At 40.6% G+C, this 18,565-nt stretch overlaps 1 protein-coding gene across 6 annotated transcripts in view; it reads right to left on the bottom strand.

The window, feature by feature from the left end:
* Positions 1 to 18,565, bottom strand: part of BNC2 (basonuclin zinc finger protein 2) — a 490,816-nt gene that overhangs the window by 289,571 nt on the left and 182,680 nt on the right. The window contains exon 1 of one of the 6 annotated variants that reach the window (XM_088837884.1): positions 13,322 to 14,625. The exons of 4 other annotated variants lie outside the window; for them this stretch is intronic. In XM_088837884.1, coding sequence (XP_088694010.1) covers positions 13,322 to 13,324 — 3 coding nt within the window. In that variant the 5' untranslated portion in view covers positions 13,325 to 14,625. Of the gene's footprint in view, positions 1 to 13,321; positions 14,626 to 18,565 lie in introns of those variants that run through there. One more of the 6 variants, XM_088837886.1, reaches the window with a different exon arrangement.

The following is an 18,565-nucleotide window of genomic DNA, read 5'->3' as shown; positions in this document are numbered from 1 at the left end:
CTTACTTTGTGTATAATCAGCAGAAACAAAAGATATGACAACAAGCATAAAGGCCTCTCTCTCTCTCCTCTCAGGAGAATTCAACAAGGGAGGGCCAGTGGGCATTCACTTCAGTGTCAAAAGGGCTTCCAGAAAACACATTTTATGTGGGGTAGGGAGGAAATATGGCAGGCTTCTGACACACACACACACATGATCTTATGTTTACTGAGATCACACATAAAGACTGTTAGAGACCAGACTTCTGAAAAGACAGAAAAAGGCTCCACATTGCAAATGGGAACTACCGTTCAAAACACTTGAAGCTTGTTAAGCAACTATATTCCAATAAAACTTAATTTAAAAAAATACTTTAAGCTGAATGGGTGTAGCAGGTGGGTACAGAAGGTGGAAAGGAAGAAAGAATAAGGCACAGAAGTGACAACTTGGGAAAAGAAACATGTTCCCAAGAAAAGGGCTTATAGAGTCTGGTGTGCTTCTTGCAAAGCCAGGGCCCATTTGAACTTTAATTTTATTTATAAACATTAAACATTCAGGTAGGCATTTGCCTGATAGGCACTATAAAAAGTCAGAGCCTAAATAAACTAACTTCCACGCCAGCTCAAGTCTCTCTGGTGAAGCTGGCCATAAGCCCAGAGCAGTACTGAACTGTATGTGTTTTGGTGGCTTCAGTCTAGCAATGAAGGAATGAGGCAAAGGAGATGAACCCAAGGAGAACTGGGGAAAAAATGGAGAAACAGAATTGGTTTTAAAAAACAGAGGGACAGAGAAGAGTCCCATAGGAGGACTCAGGAACATGGGTGGGTACAAGCTCCGTTACATTCCAAGTCAGAGAAAAGCAGTAACAGCCTCATGTCAGTGGTCAGATGACGCCAAGCAACAAGAAGAAAAATTACCCTGATAACACAAAGAATTCAGGCAGACCATTCTGTGAAATGGATTTAACAGTAAGCTAGCCAGGAGATGCTTGTGAGAAAGAGCAGATAAAGAAATAAATTAATTACCCCACACTGTAAAGACGGGGATGAATGTTGAACACAGTGCTGCAAATAAGAGAGAGCAATGAATGAAAAATAAGGAGAGCTAAGTTGCTGGATGCGCAGATAATGTCTATCTTCATCTCTCAGGCAGCGATTTAATGAAGGAAAACATCCCAGCACTAAGCCTTCCCAACCATGGAACCCAAGGCTAAGACTCAGAAGGGCAAAGTATACAGAATCTAAAGCTTAAGAATGAAAAACGTCACTTCGTGATGAGAAAGGAACTGCTGAGTCAAAACAGCATTTATCCAGCTGCCAATACAGAATGGTCAGAAATATGCTGGTGCTTACAGAGACCTTAGATGATGCAGGCTGTTATCTGTAGGAAGGTGAGAAGGACAAGCAAGATGTTGTAGGGAAAGAACTAAGTAGGGGGGAGGACAGTCCTCTCCGAGTCGTCCTAGGACAATGAGCTACAGGATCAGGATGAGAGGAGAGAAAACAGAAAAGGGTTAAGGTTCTGCTACTCGCCAGGCTGACAGACACAGAAGATGACTGGGGATTGGGGGGCAGGGGGGGACTGGAGGAGACAGCATCCTCCCAGAAGCCAGGACCTGCCTAAGTGAGATTCAGTCTCTCTCTGCTTCGGGAGCTGGTCCTCTGGGGTAAACTAGGGCCCTGGGCTCTGTGATGGAAGCAACCGCTGCAGGTACGATTACAGGAGATTTTCACAGCCACAAACAACAACAAAAATACCCTGTTTTTTCTACTGTGAAATGTGGGATAAGAGATAAAAATCTCTCTTCCCTGGTGACACCCAGAGGAGCCTGATGGACCATGAATAATGCTAAAATTACACAGGATCTTTCTAACAGAGCCTCAGAGGGCTTTACACAAAATATTTATTAATTCCCCCATCAGACAAGTAAGGGGTGGGAAGGAAATTTCCACCACACTCTTTTTACTATATTTTTAAACAAGAAACCTGAGGCCTGTCACTGTGCTCTCCCCTCATTTGATAAGCTGAATAGAATTGAAATGAAGACAAAGTTCTCTATACTCCACACTAGGGTTTCACTGGAAAAGCCTTCTATCGTTTTAATAGAGTTCATCCTTGTTTTACATGCGTTTTAGCACTAAAGAAAATGAAAAGGAAGTTATTTGCACCTATGCCATGGATGGACTTCAGACTCAAGAAAGAAAAGTGCCTAATTCAATTATATTCAGCTGGCTTGTAATCATTCTTGTCATTCCAGTTTACTGGAAATGGAACACCCCAAGTTGTTGCTCATGGGCATATACATCGCCATGTGTTATGACTGATGTTAAGTCAAATGTCACATATATGTATGTATCTATATGCCCAGGTAAACTCTTTCTGTCCTCAAGGCTCAATGCCAACAATCCTAAAGCCAGGTAATATGCAGAGAGCACTGGCTTTGGAGCAAAACTTCTGTTTTAACCCCAGCTGTGGTATCTTCTGAAGTTGGTCAGTTAGTTCCCGATACAGTGCTTAGTTTATTGCATCTGTAAAATGGAAATAATTCTACTTACTGTGGTGGGTTGGTAATGCTGAAGAAGGGGACTCAGGTGAAACACCTAAGCAGACTGTAGGTACACAGCATAGGTAACGATACTTCCCTGGATACCCTGTTCTTCCCCACCCCAGCACACCATTCCCATTAGGGCTGAGAAGTTTGAGACAGGGACGGAAGGAATTCGGGGCAGGCAAGCAAACCTCAAGTGTCAAAGGAATAACACAAGCAATTAGGGAAACTGAAAATTATACCTATTCAATTAGTCTCAATTAGGGGCCGGCTCCATCAACTTGTAGACAGCTTCCTAGAAGGCTGTGCTGACAGACTATGAAGATGTGTCTGGGCTCTGAGAGACTGAATGCCCAAGTCTCCACTGCGGGAAGGAGAGGCGAGAGACACGTTTCACTCCCGCCACTCCTGCCTCAGCCAAGACCTTTACAATGAAAGGATGAGGCAATTTTCTGAGTTCACTTTCATGCTAGTGGCTTGACCTATGAATTAAAAATGAGTTTCCGATATACACGGCTATATATAAAATAAACAAGGACCTACTGTATAGTAGATGGAACTATATTCAATATCTCGGAATAATCTATAATGGAAAGAAGGTGAAAAAGTATATATATGAGTGTGTACGTGTGTGTAGCTGGATCACTTGACCGAATACCAGAAAAAATGTAAATCAATACATAAATAAAAGATAAAAAAAAGTAGATTTTCCAGGGAACTCAGGTGAATAAAGTCTGAAGAAGCCCTACGGTTTTGGAAAACTACACAGCAAACTGACAGATAGCCGTCTAAGTCAGTGGCTCAAGGTGTATTCTCAGCCTGGGAATGTTACTATCACCAGGTAACCCTATCTGAAATATATCTGAAGTTCCATCTGAGACCTGGGGCTTCCCTGATAGTTCAGCTGGTAAAGAATCCGCCTGCAATGCAGGAGACCTGGGTTCAATCCCTGGGTTGGGAAGATCCCCTGAAGAAGGGAAAGGATGCTCCAGAGTTCTGGCCTGGAGAATTCTATGGACTGTATAGTCCATGGGGTCGCAAAGAGTTGGACACAACGGAGTGACTTTCACTGAGACCTACTATGACAGACCTCATGCCAGGTGGAGTCCGGCCGGTTGGTTTTATGAGCCCTCCAGGTGATGCTGATGAGCACAAAAGTTAGAGAACCACTGGCCTAAATAAACTTGAAAATCAAAAAAGAACTGGTAAAGCAAAAGTCTTCTTAAAAAAAAAAAAAGTAAGAAGTAAGAACAAAGAAGCAAACATCAGGGCATAAGGTTCGGGATCTTGGAGAGTCAGTGTCAGGAAAGGAGACTCTAAAGAGAGAAAAACCCTAACCCTAACCCTAACTTCAGCAGCAGTGTTATCGGCAACTCCATGGATGCTGCAGGAAATAACTTGGGGACATTAGCTTTAGCATTTAAACTAAAAATCACATCAAAAGGACCCTCCTCACCTTGAACTCAACCTCTGGGTTTGCACCACTCAGCCTGTCTCTCTGGTTTTTCACAGCAATCAAGAACAACATTGAACTTAACTCTCTAATGAAGGCAGAGAGACAACTTTCAACTCATGATCACCAAGAATTTTTTTTTGGACGGGGTGGCATTTTTCAGCAAAGAGTTCACTTGGGAAGAAAACAAGTGCATTTCACTTGATCTTCATTCAGGGACAGCGCAAAATGGGACAAATCAATGGATTTTTTCCCCTCCCTAAATTTCACAACATTCAAGAGAAGCAGATGACTGGAAAAGGTATACATGAGAAAATGGAAAGGGGAGTTTAAGGAATGAAATGTGATAGAAAAATGTGTCACATGCCAGAGCGTGAAAGAGATAATATTACCCCTCCCCCTCCCCAAAATTCAACATCCCATGTTACTTCTTGAACCATCTATATTAAGCCTATAATGATTAAAAAAAAAAAAAAGTTGCCATACAATGAGCACGTAAACTAGATTTAATGCACAGTGGCTGTCCAGAGAAGCAGACGGCTGTGGACTAGGCTCCTGCCCCATGTGACATGGGTTAGTCTTCTTATGGAGAGTGAGCCTGAAGGCAGACCACAAATAGTACCAAGCGGCCAGTGGAATTATGGGGTGCAGAAACCAGGAGAGCTGGCAGGGAGCCTTCACCATGACGCTGAAGCCTATAGTTCAGCATGCCCAAGATCAATGAAGGAACGTGATTCTCCTTGCATGCAAAGCTTGAACACAGGTAATGATAAGAGAAGAAAGGAAACCGGAAGGCGGATTCACCCCTGCTGCTCCCTACAGGAAAACCTTTCCCAACTCAAGCATAAGTCATACTGTGCACTGAAATCGCCCCTCGGAACCTGCTGAGGACCTCAAACTAAAAAGAGAAAATGCACAAAAGGATACAAGGTTGATTTCTGTGGAAGACCCATGCTCCTCCTACCTACTCCACCAGCGTCCCAACCCTAGAGCAACTGGGGTGAGGTCAAGGGAAGGTGAAAAGCTGTACACAGTACTCTGGACCAAACAGGTAAAAACTGAGCCTAAACTTCCCCCACCAATGGCACCTCTCTGTTTCTGAGGGTCTCAGGAAGTGGTGAGAAGATACAGTAAGACAGACTTCCTTACACTGTCCTTGAGGATCTTATAAGGTATTTTTTCAAACTGAAATCCTCTACCCCTGAAATCTAACAGAGGTTTAGTAGACAACAGAACACTTCATAAATGATAAAACACAGGGTTTTCCATTTTGTGTGCTTTCGATGTTCATAGCTTCAGATAAAGATAGAGTTATTTATGTCAATAACTTACCATAATAAGAAATGCTATTAAAATGCCATTTTCTCTCTACATGCTTTCCTTTCAGATGTCACGCTCTCCCCTGGTTTCACCTGCCACCTGTATGAGAACAATGCTCCCCAATCCCTATTCCTTAATGCTCATGTGAATTTTAATCCTGCACTTTCAAGCTCCCACTTGAAATTTCCAAGTGTTTAGTTAACACCTCGAGATAAACAAGGAAACGGGTTCACTGCCTACCCTTCTTTACTACACCTCTACCCTGATTTTGTTGGCTTTTTCTTTTTCTTGAATTAGTATCACCAGAATCCCATTAACAAAGACTCAGAACTATAGATGATGGTGAAAAGCCTTCTCCTATTTCCAAAACCCAGTAAATTCTGAAGGCCTATTTTCCCCTTCCCTTCCCCTCCCACACACCTTCCAGATCATCTCTCTCCATCTAGACCATTTCTAACAAGAGCATGCTCAGACCTTTGCCGTAACCCTTAAGTGATTGATAATGCGTTTCACACTCATCAACCAGAGCCACATACCACCCCTCCAACTGTCAAACACATTCTCCTAGATGTTCCCCACAAGTTACCAATTACAAAGTTCCTTCCAGGCCCTCTACAGCCTAGCTCTGCCCTGCCCTTCCAGCTTCATCCCTCGTCCTCGTTCATGACAAATACTTAAGTGAAGTGAAGTCGCTCAGTCATGTCCAGCTCTTTGTGACCTCATGGACTATAGCCTACCAGGCTCCTCCGTCCATGGAATTTTCCAGGCAAGGGTACTAGAGTGGGTTGCTGTTTCCTTCTCCAGAGGATCTTCCCAACCCAGGGATCAAACCCAGGTCCTCCCACATTGCAGGCAGACACTTTACCATCTGAGCCACCAGGGAAGCCTTAAATACGTAAAAGACAGTCTAATTATAATGGCTCCCGCGTATGTTGTCGGCTTTCCTGTCCTAGTTTGACATAGCTCTCATACTGCTTTTTTTGGGCCCCTTCACTAAACTTTTTTTTTTTTTTTTTTTATTGTGGGTTTTTCTTGACTGCACTAGTTCTTCCTCACTGTGAGCTGGCCTTCCCCAGCTGCGGCAGGGGGATACTCTCGAGCTATGGTGTGGGGGTGTCTCAAGTTGTGTGCTTTGTCTTTTTTGTGAAGCAGACTCTATAGCACGCTGGCTCAATAGTCGTGGTTTAGTCGTCCTGAGGCATTTGGGATCTTCCCCGGCCAGGGATCAAACCCATGTCTCCTGCGTTGCGAGGCAGATTCTTAACCACTGGACTGCCAGGGAAACCTTGCACTAAACTTTTGAACATCTCTGTATTTCTGGAGGCCATTTCTTCCATTAAGTTTCCTGATACTCCCAGGTAGAAGACATCTCCCACCCCAGCATTCTACCACCCTCATGGCAGTCAGCACTATACAACTGCAGACTTTATAAACACTACATGTTTTTCCTCTTGAAGGGCAAGAACTTACTGGCTTCTCCTTGGTTTTCTCTCAATCACCTTTTCACACAGCAGATACTCAACCAATGCATGCAAAATAAATAATAAATAAATCTCTTAAAATTCACAGTGGCACCAGTGACCCAATGTTACAAACAGTGATTTTTAACCATATCATTATTCCACCCAATCCTCAACAAATACCCTTAGGGCATTTAGGAGCCAGTAATTCCTATTTTATAAAAATTCAAGATGCAAGGAGGTTTCTATTTATGCACAGAGCAGTCTTCTGAGTGTAATTTAGCCTGTAAAGGTTCAGTAACTAATTCAATGTCACCCTGTTGATCTGTGGTATATTTCTGCTGAAATGATACTTCTCTTGCTAACTTTCCTTCTGACTTACTTAAGGATACCTCTAGAACCTTACTCTATCAAAGCAGTCTTCTACAGGTAAGAAAACGTACAATATCGCCTCTAAAATGTAAGTTTTAGAGATACTATTTCTCTGCCCAACAAGTTGTTAACAAATGTATATTGGCACATACATCTTCTTATTTTAAAATTTACTAAGCTTTACAAGTAGTGAAAGTATGAAAACCTCCTATAATAAGTTTTTTAAAGAGGTATTGATTATCGCATACCTGGAAAGAAAGTAATCAACCTATTATACTACCCTGAGATGAGAAGACATTTCTAAGATGCAATGAGCTTACAGACAACTGGGGATAGACTTCCAGCCCCCATCAGTTTCTCCTTTGTTTCAAGACAGGAGTAGGCAACTACAGCCTCTGAGCCAAATGCTAGACTGCTGCCCACTTCTATATTAATAAAGTTTTATTGAAACACAGCTGTACCTATTCCTTTATATATATTTATATTCTACCGCTGTTTGTAGCTACAAAGACAGAATTGAATAGTTATTACAGATACCCATGGCTTCTAAACTATTTACTATCTGGGCCTTTATAGAAGAGGTCTGCCAACCACTGTTTTAAAATATACAAAATTGTATCCCTTTTCCCAGGAACATCACTTTTAAGAAATCCCCTTTAGTAAATAAGAATACAAATGCAAACAAGAATGCCCATATTGAGGCACCACTCTTCATAAATTAAATGAACTGGCAGCAACCTCAGTGTCCACAAACCAAGAACTCGTTAAGTGTATTACGGTACAATGATACACTAAGACTCCATTAAAAATTATGATGGACAGCTTTACTTACAGACATGGAAAGATATCTATGACACGCCTGAGTTTAAAAAGTCATGTATCCATAATCCTTTTACGTAATGAGCATCTATCCATACACCTGTATGTATACATAAATGAGAAAGCATGACTAAAAAAGATGTTAATAAAACGGTTCCTTGGTGGCAGCCACTCACGAAGTGTTTACTCTCTTTGTAGTCTTCTTAATGAGATTTTCACAATGAAGATGTACCCTTTATAAAAGCTGTTAAAAAAAAAAGTTTAAAACTTAAAAATCCAAGTCAGCATGCTATGCTTAGGTTCTGGGTTATTTAAAAATAAAAAGCACAAGGTTTTTCAGAAAATAAAGGGGGGGGAGTTTGTATTTTCTTTTTGGTTAGGGTAGGGCTTCTGGTTTGGTTGTTACTGTTTCTAATCTTCCTTTTTCTTAGTCTTACAGACAGAAAGGCTCTTTGGCTCACCAATAACCTGCATATCTATGAAGCTGCATCCCCAGTGTGACAACCTCCTCTGTGGATTGGAAAAGTCCCTTACCAAAGCATACATGGGCAAGGAGGAAGAAGAGAGGTTAAAAGAACAGCCCCTCCATGGAAATGTATTAATTCAGTGTCTTGCCTCTGGGTTACCATAAAAAGGTTCATAAAGTACCCAAAAGCCACGCAAGATTTTAGAATTATGCTCCTCCATGACTGATTCTCAGTGAAGAGTAAGAAAGGGGATATTTTTCTCCACTCCCATTTTCTTCAGCAAAACTAAGCTTCAGCAAAAGTATTTTTTTTAAAAGTGGTTAACTGAAAAGGCTAAGTGTATACATGACACAATTATTAAGAACCCATACCACCACTGATAAAGAGATGCTAACTAAACGCTGCATAAGGCTTGTCATTTAGCAACAGGCACTACAGAAGAAATTGCTAACAGCAGACAACGCTGCTCACCCTCCCTGTGCCGGGCACTTCACAGGCTTCAGTTCTAACCCTCATTGTAGAAACGAAGTAACTGAGCTTCCAAAGTCACATAAAGCAGAGATACATTCAAGGGCAAACACATCTGGCTAGAAAACCTAGTCTCTGCCACCCATGCTGATAAAATAGAAATTTAATTTCTAATGAAGGACTATACAAAATCCCAATACAAATTGAACAGACGAAAACCCTTGAAATTCCTGGTTTATAAAGACATGACAAAATTACCATGCTGACTAATTTTTATAAGCAATTTATTTAAAACAGTATGCTTTTCAACATTTCTGAGTTAAATCTGCCCATATTCTCCATCCTTACATTTACTTGTATATGCATATGACGTGTAGATCCTTTATAGATATGTTATACATTACACAGAACACAACTTCCTAATATTGTCAAACTGGAATCTGTACACATTTGTAGACACGGGCTCCTGTTAAACATAAAGTGGTGACTTATTCTTTTGTGACTCTTCCCACAATAAAATCACTTTATCACTTTGGATTGAACAAAATCTGTGCCCTAAAAATTAACATGTGAAGAGTTGTACAATGATATAGCTTTTTTTTTTACGCTAGTATTTACCCCCACACTATTTTTCTCTTAGATATGTTCTCTTTTCAAATTAGGGAGAGATTAGCCTTCCTGTGAATTCCCCACAACTGCACCATGGTAAACGAACCCTCTAACTCCCAGACTACTTGGGTTTGCTATGCCTCCTTTTTAGAGGATGTGGAGGCATTAGTCTCTAGTTTTTCTAAGCAAGTATTCCACAGATAGAATACTGTGGCTAAGATAGAACTTATCTATCTATTCAAAGACAGAACTCGGAGGTTAGACCCTTTTCTTCTAGAGCGGGTCTAATTTTTATCAGTTCTGAACATTGGCTTCCTTGCAAAATTTAATTTAAAAAGAAAAGCAGAAACTGGTGGGTTGAACAACTATCTTCTATTTTTTGTAATATCTGACTTAAGTTATAGATGGATGAAGAATGTAAGGAAAAAGCAAAGATTCTTGGGGTCAAACTAGCTGTATACAGATTTGAGACCTCTACTTCTTCATCTGTAAAATGAAAATAACTGTACCTGCCCTGAATGCTTTGCAAGAGTTGAATAAGATAAAGTGGGCACCACCCCTAGCACACTGTGTGAGCTGGGAGGCAGTTATGAAATGATTAGTTTTTAATCCGTCCTTTACTCTTAGCAACAGGTGAAAGTGAACACTAAACCAAATATTTATTTTAGATTTAAAGATGCAGTATGTTCAAACAAGTGTTGGCTAAAAGAAATGAGATGTCAGGCAAACTAACAATGCTAATCAAAGACCATCTATGACAATATTAATGTACTACACAGAACACAATTACCTTTGATAAAAACATAATCCAGGATTAAAAGACAGTCAGAGCAGCACATTCGGCTCAACAAATAGTTCCCAAGCCCTTAACTACACTTAAGGCAAAGTGCAAGACTGCAAACAAAGATAAAACATTGCACCAATATACATATAGGTGCCTCGCTATACTCTCTTGTTTAGTTCTACTAAAAGGTGTAACTGCTATTTGCTTTAGTGTGACCCTGATTCCATGAACACAAGTGCATATTCACGAAGCCAGGGACAGAGACCAGGGTACCTGTATAATGGAACTTCTAGCTCTACTACCAAGTGCTAACCATAATGAGTGGGCTTCCAATGTGGCTCAGCAGTCAAGAATCTGCCTGCCAATGCACGAGACACAGGTTCGATCCCTGCGTTGGGAAGATCCCCTAGAGAAAGAAATGGTAACCCACTCTACATTCTTGCCTGGGAAATTCCATCAACAGAGAAGCCCAGCAGGCCCTAGTCCACTGGGTCACAAAAGAGTCATACACAATGACTCTTCAGTTTAGCGACTAAACAACAACAACAATGATAATAAAGCAAGAAGTTTTGATTCATGGGAGTGATTAGAACTGATGACACAAAAGTAAATAGAATGTAACAAAATTTGCCAGCTTAGCTTCTAGTCTTTGGTTATCCATAACTGATATCTCAGAAATAACAGCATCATTCTGACATCCAGGAAGGTCATCCCAGTGAGAATTTTGCAGAGTGGCGAAAACACAAGACTAATGGACGATACAAAGCAATTCTCAAAAAAAAAGAAAGAAAGAAAACTGTCTGCCAATACTTAATATCTCCTTTCCTATTCATATTTGGTGAAATTAAAACATTCAAATTTATCCCTCTTAAAAAAAAAAGAAGCTTTCCAAGGGACACTTGCCTCAAGACAAGGTCAAAGAACAAGATCTACAGTTTACTGAACACCTACTATGTGCCTGAACTTCATGGGTGTTGTCTCATTTCACCTTCCTGACAAATTTTCAAGTGTTCTTTCCTCCATTTTAAAACAGAAGAAAATAAAAGTTAGGGATAAAGTGATTCACCCAAGGTCACAAGATCATAAGTAAGTGGCAACACGAGAATCTGAACCTGGGACCAATATTTTAACTCCTCCACAGCTCTCAATCCCCACCAGAGAGTTCTGCAATGTCAAACAATACTGCTGGTACAGTGGGGAGAGAAAAATGCTGAAAGAATAAGCATTATTTTTTTAAAGTTTGATTTTTTTTTAGGGAAAATATTCTAAATAAACTTTCATGTTAATTTTCATGTTAAAGAGACATGATACTGGGGTATTTCCATTCTTTCCCTCTTGGATTATAAAGGGGTAATTTTAATGAATTGAAAAGGGTTTAGATACAACCACAACATCCTTTTTATAATCAAAAACTGCTTCCATGATCAGGATAACAAATTTTGTTAGATAATCTAAGCATACACGATAGACTTTTTTTCTCTCAATTTGGCACTGTTGACAAGTTTTTCTACTTTTTAGGAAAAAGAATTAATTTTGAAACTGGCTAGAAGGGAAAAAGAAATCCAGCACAAAGTTAAGTTTAATATTCCTCTGAAAAGTGCACTTTAAAATTGGAAACTAGAAACAAAAATCATCAAAAGAAAACTTCCATCACTAGACCACTTGATTACATTCAGCACTGAAAAGAATTCTTAAAGTGAGCATTCTCTAGAATGTAAGTGAAAATATCTAATGAGTTCATCTAAAATTTGAAGTGCCAAGTTCACACATCAATCTTGATTTTGCCATAGAGTTGACAGCATGTTGGTTTAAGACCTCCCATAAACAATATGAATGTATCTGTTTATAAATAATAAACCATCTACGGACAGCACTAATCAGATTAAACTCAGGAGGTCTATCTGGACAAAACCATCATTTTACAGAAATACATAAATCACGTACCCAAAACTCTATAAATAAGGCACACAGACACACTCACAATTTACTGTTTTATAGTATATTCTTGACTTAAATTTCTGTTACATAAGATTCTAAAATATAACTTATCAGTGGAAACGTATCCTGGCTTAACAACTGTAAAAAGTTTTTCCATGCATTCACGTGGCAGTTGTCAAAGTGTGCATGTACACACAGGCAGACATACATTCACAACTCTATGTATGTCTTATGTATCAATTACTACTAAGGAAGAGGAAAATGAGCCATTACAAGAATATGGAATCAAAGCAAGTATTAAGGTTTGCAAGTGAAGAGCAATAGGCAATTCAAACCTAAAATGAAAATTAAGATGATATGTTTATTTAGGCAAGCCCAAGACAATCTGTATTTCTCTTATTCACTGGGAAAAAAATCAGATGCATTAATATTCTATAAAATCCCAATGCAAAATCAGGAGGTCATTCCATACGTTCATATTTTAATCTGTTATAAATTAACCTGAGTCAGGTCAAATCACGAAGCCATCCAACAGCTACATTCAACATGCACAATTACAACCCAAGTCCAATCATACACACCCGGAGTAAACGTAAGCCTCAAACAATTGGAGCAGGGAAGGACCAGGGTAGACTTTTCCCCAGAGAGGGACTGGTGGGGGCAATTGGCAAAATGGATACACCCCAGACAATGGCAGAACCTGAGCGTGCCCTCCAACCCTAAAGATGCTCACGTGGTTGCACAAAAGTCTCTTTACAAGATCCGCAGCCCAGATGACCTGCATCTTAAACTGCCCTCTTTCCAAAATTCCTGGTTTTAAATCACACTGGAAACGTTTGGCTGCGACTAAACTAGAATGGTTTGGCATTCATCCCTTCTGAATGCCAAGGAGAGAAAAAAAAAAGTGCCATACTTAAGTTTGTTTTGTTTCAAACCCTCTGTCCTTCTGCATTCCCAAACTGTATCCCTCTGACTAACAGAAACCGTTATTAGAGAGAAAAGGTTGAAAAAAAAAGAAGAAAAAAAAAAAAACACCACCCAGACAGAGCCCCCAAAGCAGCCAGGGAGAAGGAATGAGGGAGGCTGACTGGTAACATACGGTACCATGAGCTGCAGTGGCCTCGCCGCCAGCGGTGCAAGGGGAACGGCTCGCTCCTGGCCTTCCGCGCACAGCCAAGCTCAGCCCGGGGCAGGGGGCACAGGGGCTGGGCGGGGAGGGGGCCCTTGCCGCTCGCGGGCAGTTTATACGAAGAGGCAGCTCAGCTCCCTTCTGGCGCATTCCTCCTCTCTATCTCGCCACCTCTTTGCCTGTGTCCTGTCGTGTTTTCTTCAGCCGGTAATTGTCCGGGTGGCAAGACTTTTAAAACAGTCAGTTTAGGAAAAAGCGAAACCCTTCTAAGTGACCATCACAGCAAATCAGCTTCACGCTGGTGGGTAAAATTTTCCAAGGGAAGTGTTCTTCTGATAGTTCCTGAGTCTCTAAGTCCCCCCTCCACCGCCGCCCCCGCCCGCCGCCACACACACTCCCCTAGAGGGCGAAATGCACTGTGGCAATAAAACATTCATGCGACTTGGAATTTTAACACAATGCCATTTCCCTAGTTTAACCTGAAAGGAATGCACTAGTCACAACAGACTACATCATCCTGCCATTAAACCCTGCCAAGGAACCGCTTTTTTGGCCCTGCCGGGCCAGCTTTGACGGGAAAGGAGTACACAAACCCACACACTGAGCTCAGAGGGGCCACCTCTGCTTCCTCGGCCGGGTCCAGCAACACCCTGCTCTTGAACGTGACCCCTGACCCCTCGCATTGTGACCGGCTTGTGATGCGTGTGTCACTCTGGCACTTCTGCAGAGCCACACACTGTGCAGGCCGCTGGCGGCTCCCTCTCAACAGGACTTGGGTGGGCGCCAAAAGGTTCTCTCTTATTATTACTGCTACTATGGAAGGGCTCCTGTGGAAGGGGGGTGGGGGGTGAAGGCTATTGCCTGGTGCTGGAGAAGGGTCTGTTTCTCTTTTTTCCTTTGTCTTACGACTTTTTAAAACACAAACTTTGTATCTGCCTTCATAATTAGGTTATGATTACTGACAAACTGGTTTGCTTTGGGGACAACTTATCAGAGCTGCCAGTTTTTCCTGCATTTAAGTGACATTTCATTTAGACTTACAAAATACAAAAACAGAAATTTTTCTGATTTCTCCGGAGAATTTTAGAGAAAAAACTCAAAGGTGTTGAACTCTAAGTAAGACACACTTAACCATTTCATGTGGCTGAAGTACTACTACACAAGGAACAAATTAGTTGTTTGTTTTTTTAAACTCTAGATGTATTGATTTATTACTTGTGCAGAGCTGTCTGCCTTCCAAGGAACAGAAGCGACAAACTAAGGAACAGGAGAACATAAATGTACAATGAATGAAAACTAAAAAATTACATTAAAAGTTTTTAAATGTTTGAAGTAATTTTGGACTCTGCGGTGATGCCAGTTTGGTACTGTATAGCCATTTACAAAAGTATTGATTTTTATTAATTTTGAAAGTTACAACATATAAGTTTGCCCCTCCAACCTCTCTTTTTTCCTCTATCCTCAACTTCTCTCTCACTACTCAAGTATGCCTTCCAGATTTTTTTGCTTTTCTATTTTTTTTTCCTTTTCTGATCCTTAACTATTTTCATATGGGGCACTTTCACTTTCAACCTTGCCCTACTTTTTGGTTCTCTAATTTGTCCTCTCTACTCTATTCAGAGGTCATTCTAAGAAGCAAGTCCCTCCTGACCCTGACCTTGACCCTGAACTATAGCCAGGTGAACTGTGGTTATCCCTGCAAAAGGCAGGTGTTCCAGCCTTAATCTCCTAGAATGAGGTCACATCCCCTTCCTACAGCAAGTAAAGAACATCTTCCTTCAGAGAACACCCTAAAATACAAAATAATGATCGCTACGCAGGTTAACATGCACACAGAAAATAATGCCAAATTGTCTCCTTTAGCGTAATTTTTGTCTCCTTAGTAGATGGAATTAGTCTTAAGCCCCAGTTAAAAGACTTTTTTTCCTTTCTTTTCTTTAAACAGACATTATCATGCCTTGAAGAGTCATTCTAATCCCTTCACCTTAGCCAAACCACGCTAATTCTAGCTAGGAGGACAGCAATTAATTAAAAAAAAAAAAAAAAGGAATTGACTTGGGCAACAGGGGGTGGGAAATCAAGCCAACAGAGAAGCAAAGATTATCAAATCCTATGTGAAATATTTCCATTTCAAAATATAAATTCTGAAATCAGACTGTCATTTTAACGTATATAAAATCCAGCAATAAAGATATCTGATTTTTTAAATGATCTGACTTATTACCAAAGTATATTCAAATCCAATTTTTATGTTACTAGTGGGAAGCCTAGTAAAACTTCAGACAGCACTACTTAAAGCAATGAAACTAAAATTACAGAGGATAATTTCTATTTAAATTCAGGCAGATACACTTTTTTTCTCATATCAAATCAATCAACACGATGATCTCAAAGCATCTTCGACCAGTTATCTAGAGAAAGAAAAGAGTGAAGTCTGTGATCATGCACACGCAGCATGTTAAACCTCTCAACTGTGATGCGGTTCCTCTGAAAAGCTCAGGAACTTTGAGACACACTGCTGAAAAGAAGCAATAACCCACCCCTTGTTTCTAAATAAAAAACCGTCAACCAACTTTATAATCTTAATACTGCTATGGTACAGTGAGGCACCATGAGGAAATCATGTTTTTATATGAAACGGTACCAAATTAATGGAATCAGAACACTACTGAACCTGTAAGAAAAGAAAGTTCTATCAGTAAGTTTACTGAACTGCACAAAGTTGCACTAATGCAAAAGTTTTACAGAAACATTTTGGTGTGGGTGTAAGCATATGATCAAGTCTGTGATAACCATCAATAATTTTCTTTACCTTTAACTTAACCAAAAGAAAATTTTACTGTGTTAAATGGCATTTGGGAATACAAATTTTAAAGTTTTGTAAGTTACCTTTTAATTTCCAGCAAGCAAAATAAGTGAGATGTTTCTCACCAACCCCTATTAAGATAAGCACAAACAGGCATGTGTTAATCTATTGTCCAGAACAAGAGTCTACTTGGAGCTACTGGATTTGCTAAGTCATCCACCCCTAGTAGTCCCGGCCAGTGTCCCACCTCACACCCCCTACAGGCAGTCAGACTTTAACCCTCACCGGCAGTCAGACTTTAACCCTGAGTGAGGGCAACCCTCAGAAGCAACAAGATGAGACAAGAAAGGAAGTGTGAGGATGAAATAGTGAAGGAAGCTAAAGGAGAGAGATGCAGAAGCATGAAACCAAACTGGAAGAAACACAGGCGACAGGAAAGGGAAGGAGACAGAATGAGGCGGGCAGGAGCAAAATGGAAAGGGGGAGCAAAGGGAGGACCGAAGGGAAAAAAGATGGCTGGGGAGAGAGGAGGCACAGGAGCCCCACGACACAACAGTGGATCCAGCAGCTGGCCAGAGATGCTAATTCAGCGCTTTAACAAATCAATGCCACTTGAAAAGTACAATGCGAGCCCTCACTGGGTAGATGTCAGGGGACTGAGAAAATGCATTCTCAAGTATTTCACATTAAGAGGGAATAATGTGTTAATTTATAACTCTTCACCCTATACACTTGGATTATCTATCTGTGTCAGCGATTTGACTTCTTAAATTTATCAAAAAGGCACGCAAAGGGAGGCAGCTCCGACTGCACCACCGGGAGACGGAGGTTTCGGAAGAGCCTGTCCTGGGAAGTCCTGCAGTTCTTTTCCCTTTCCTATTTGGGCTGACATGTTGGGGGTGGGGGGCACAGGAAAGAGTGAACACATGAAGGCGAGATCTGGGGAGGAGGGGAACCCCTGGTCCAGTTACTAACGCAACCCAAGGAAAGGCTTTGTGGGCCTGTGGCTGATTGCATTAGGTACCATCCGTCAAAAGTGACACAGAAGAGAAGGAATAACTTGAATCAGCAACCCCGAGCTGCCATCATCAGAATTTACTTTACGGAAACTTACTTAAGTCTCTCAGCACACCCAGCGGAAGAGAAGCTGCTGACAATCAGAGTGTAATTAAACAGTACTTTTGAAATGCCACCAGAGTCCCATAGACAGAGCTTATCAACATAGGAAGGGAAGGGAGGGCTAGTTTATTTTATTTGGTTAGTTTTGAGACAGGGAGGGGAGATGTAAAAGAACTGACGTTACATCCCAGCATATAAGAGCCTAATGTTTCTTTCTTTAGAAAAAAAATCTATCTTATTAGACATCAGATTCTTGGAATTGTTTCCTAACTGTTCTTTAATGTAAATATAACCAACTTTTCATTTAATGATAGCACAGCTCCTAACCTGAGAGAAAGGCTTAATACTTTTTGCTGCCAAATTTAAAGCACTAGCAGACTTAAGTCTTCAGAGTGCAGGCATTGTCAAGACACAAAGGCAAGTGTGTTAAAAACTGTGGAATAAATACAAGAGAGTAAATTTCAACAAAGTATTTGAATTAAGGTGACAGCCTTAAAGATATGAAGGGGGCACGTGATTATTACATAAAAAGGGAAGAAAATGACCAGATTGTAACTGCTCTGAGTCTCACTTTACGATTGTTTAAATGACACACAGCACTGTTTTAAAGTGAGCAGATATTTTTTATTTGCTACTAGTACAACTGCAACAGAAACAGATATTCTCTTATTTTCACGACATTCACATGTAAATGAATGCTGATGAATGGAAATGAGATGCTACACATGATGGGCAACCTGCAACATTCAGTTTAAAAAAGGCAAAGTTACCTCACTCACTGAAGCTTGAATCTCTTCCCTTCTACACTTGGGCACCAAAAGAAATGAAAGACAATGACTGACCTTCCACCAGTTTCCCCTGGCTAAACACCACCCTCCAGAGATCCTCGAGATGGAAGACAAACATTCTTTCAGTCTCATGTTTTGCATCTCTGCTATTACACAGAATTACACAGCTACTTCTTTAAATGAGTATTTGATTAGAAACTGAAATTATAAATACTGGAAATCTGACAGCTGCACTGAGCCAAAGGATTAAAATGCCCAAAAGAGTGTGATTACTTAACGAATGTTTTATTTCTTTCAAAGGAGATAATTAATAAGGAATTTCCTAGGTCAAGACCATAGAGTACATTACTTTCCCTTTTCATATAATCTTAAAACAGACAACATATATTCTGAGTAACATGTTTGCAACAGCAGAGCATCGTATTATATGCTTTTCAAGGGCTTCTATGCCCTCAGAGTAGGATTTGTCCTATCCCTGGTTTTTGCATGAATTACCATTACTGTCT

The sequence above is a fragment of the Moschus berezovskii genome, chromosome 7, assembly GCF_049115385.1.
Source record: "Moschus berezovskii isolate FMDL1 chromosome 7, NW_MosBer_1.0, whole genome shotgun sequence".
Lineage (NCBI taxonomy): Eukaryota > Metazoa > Chordata > Mammalia > Artiodactyla > Moschidae > Moschus > Moschus berezovskii.
Note: the sequence above shows the minus strand (reverse complement) of the source record. Positions and strands in the feature narration are given on the sequence as shown.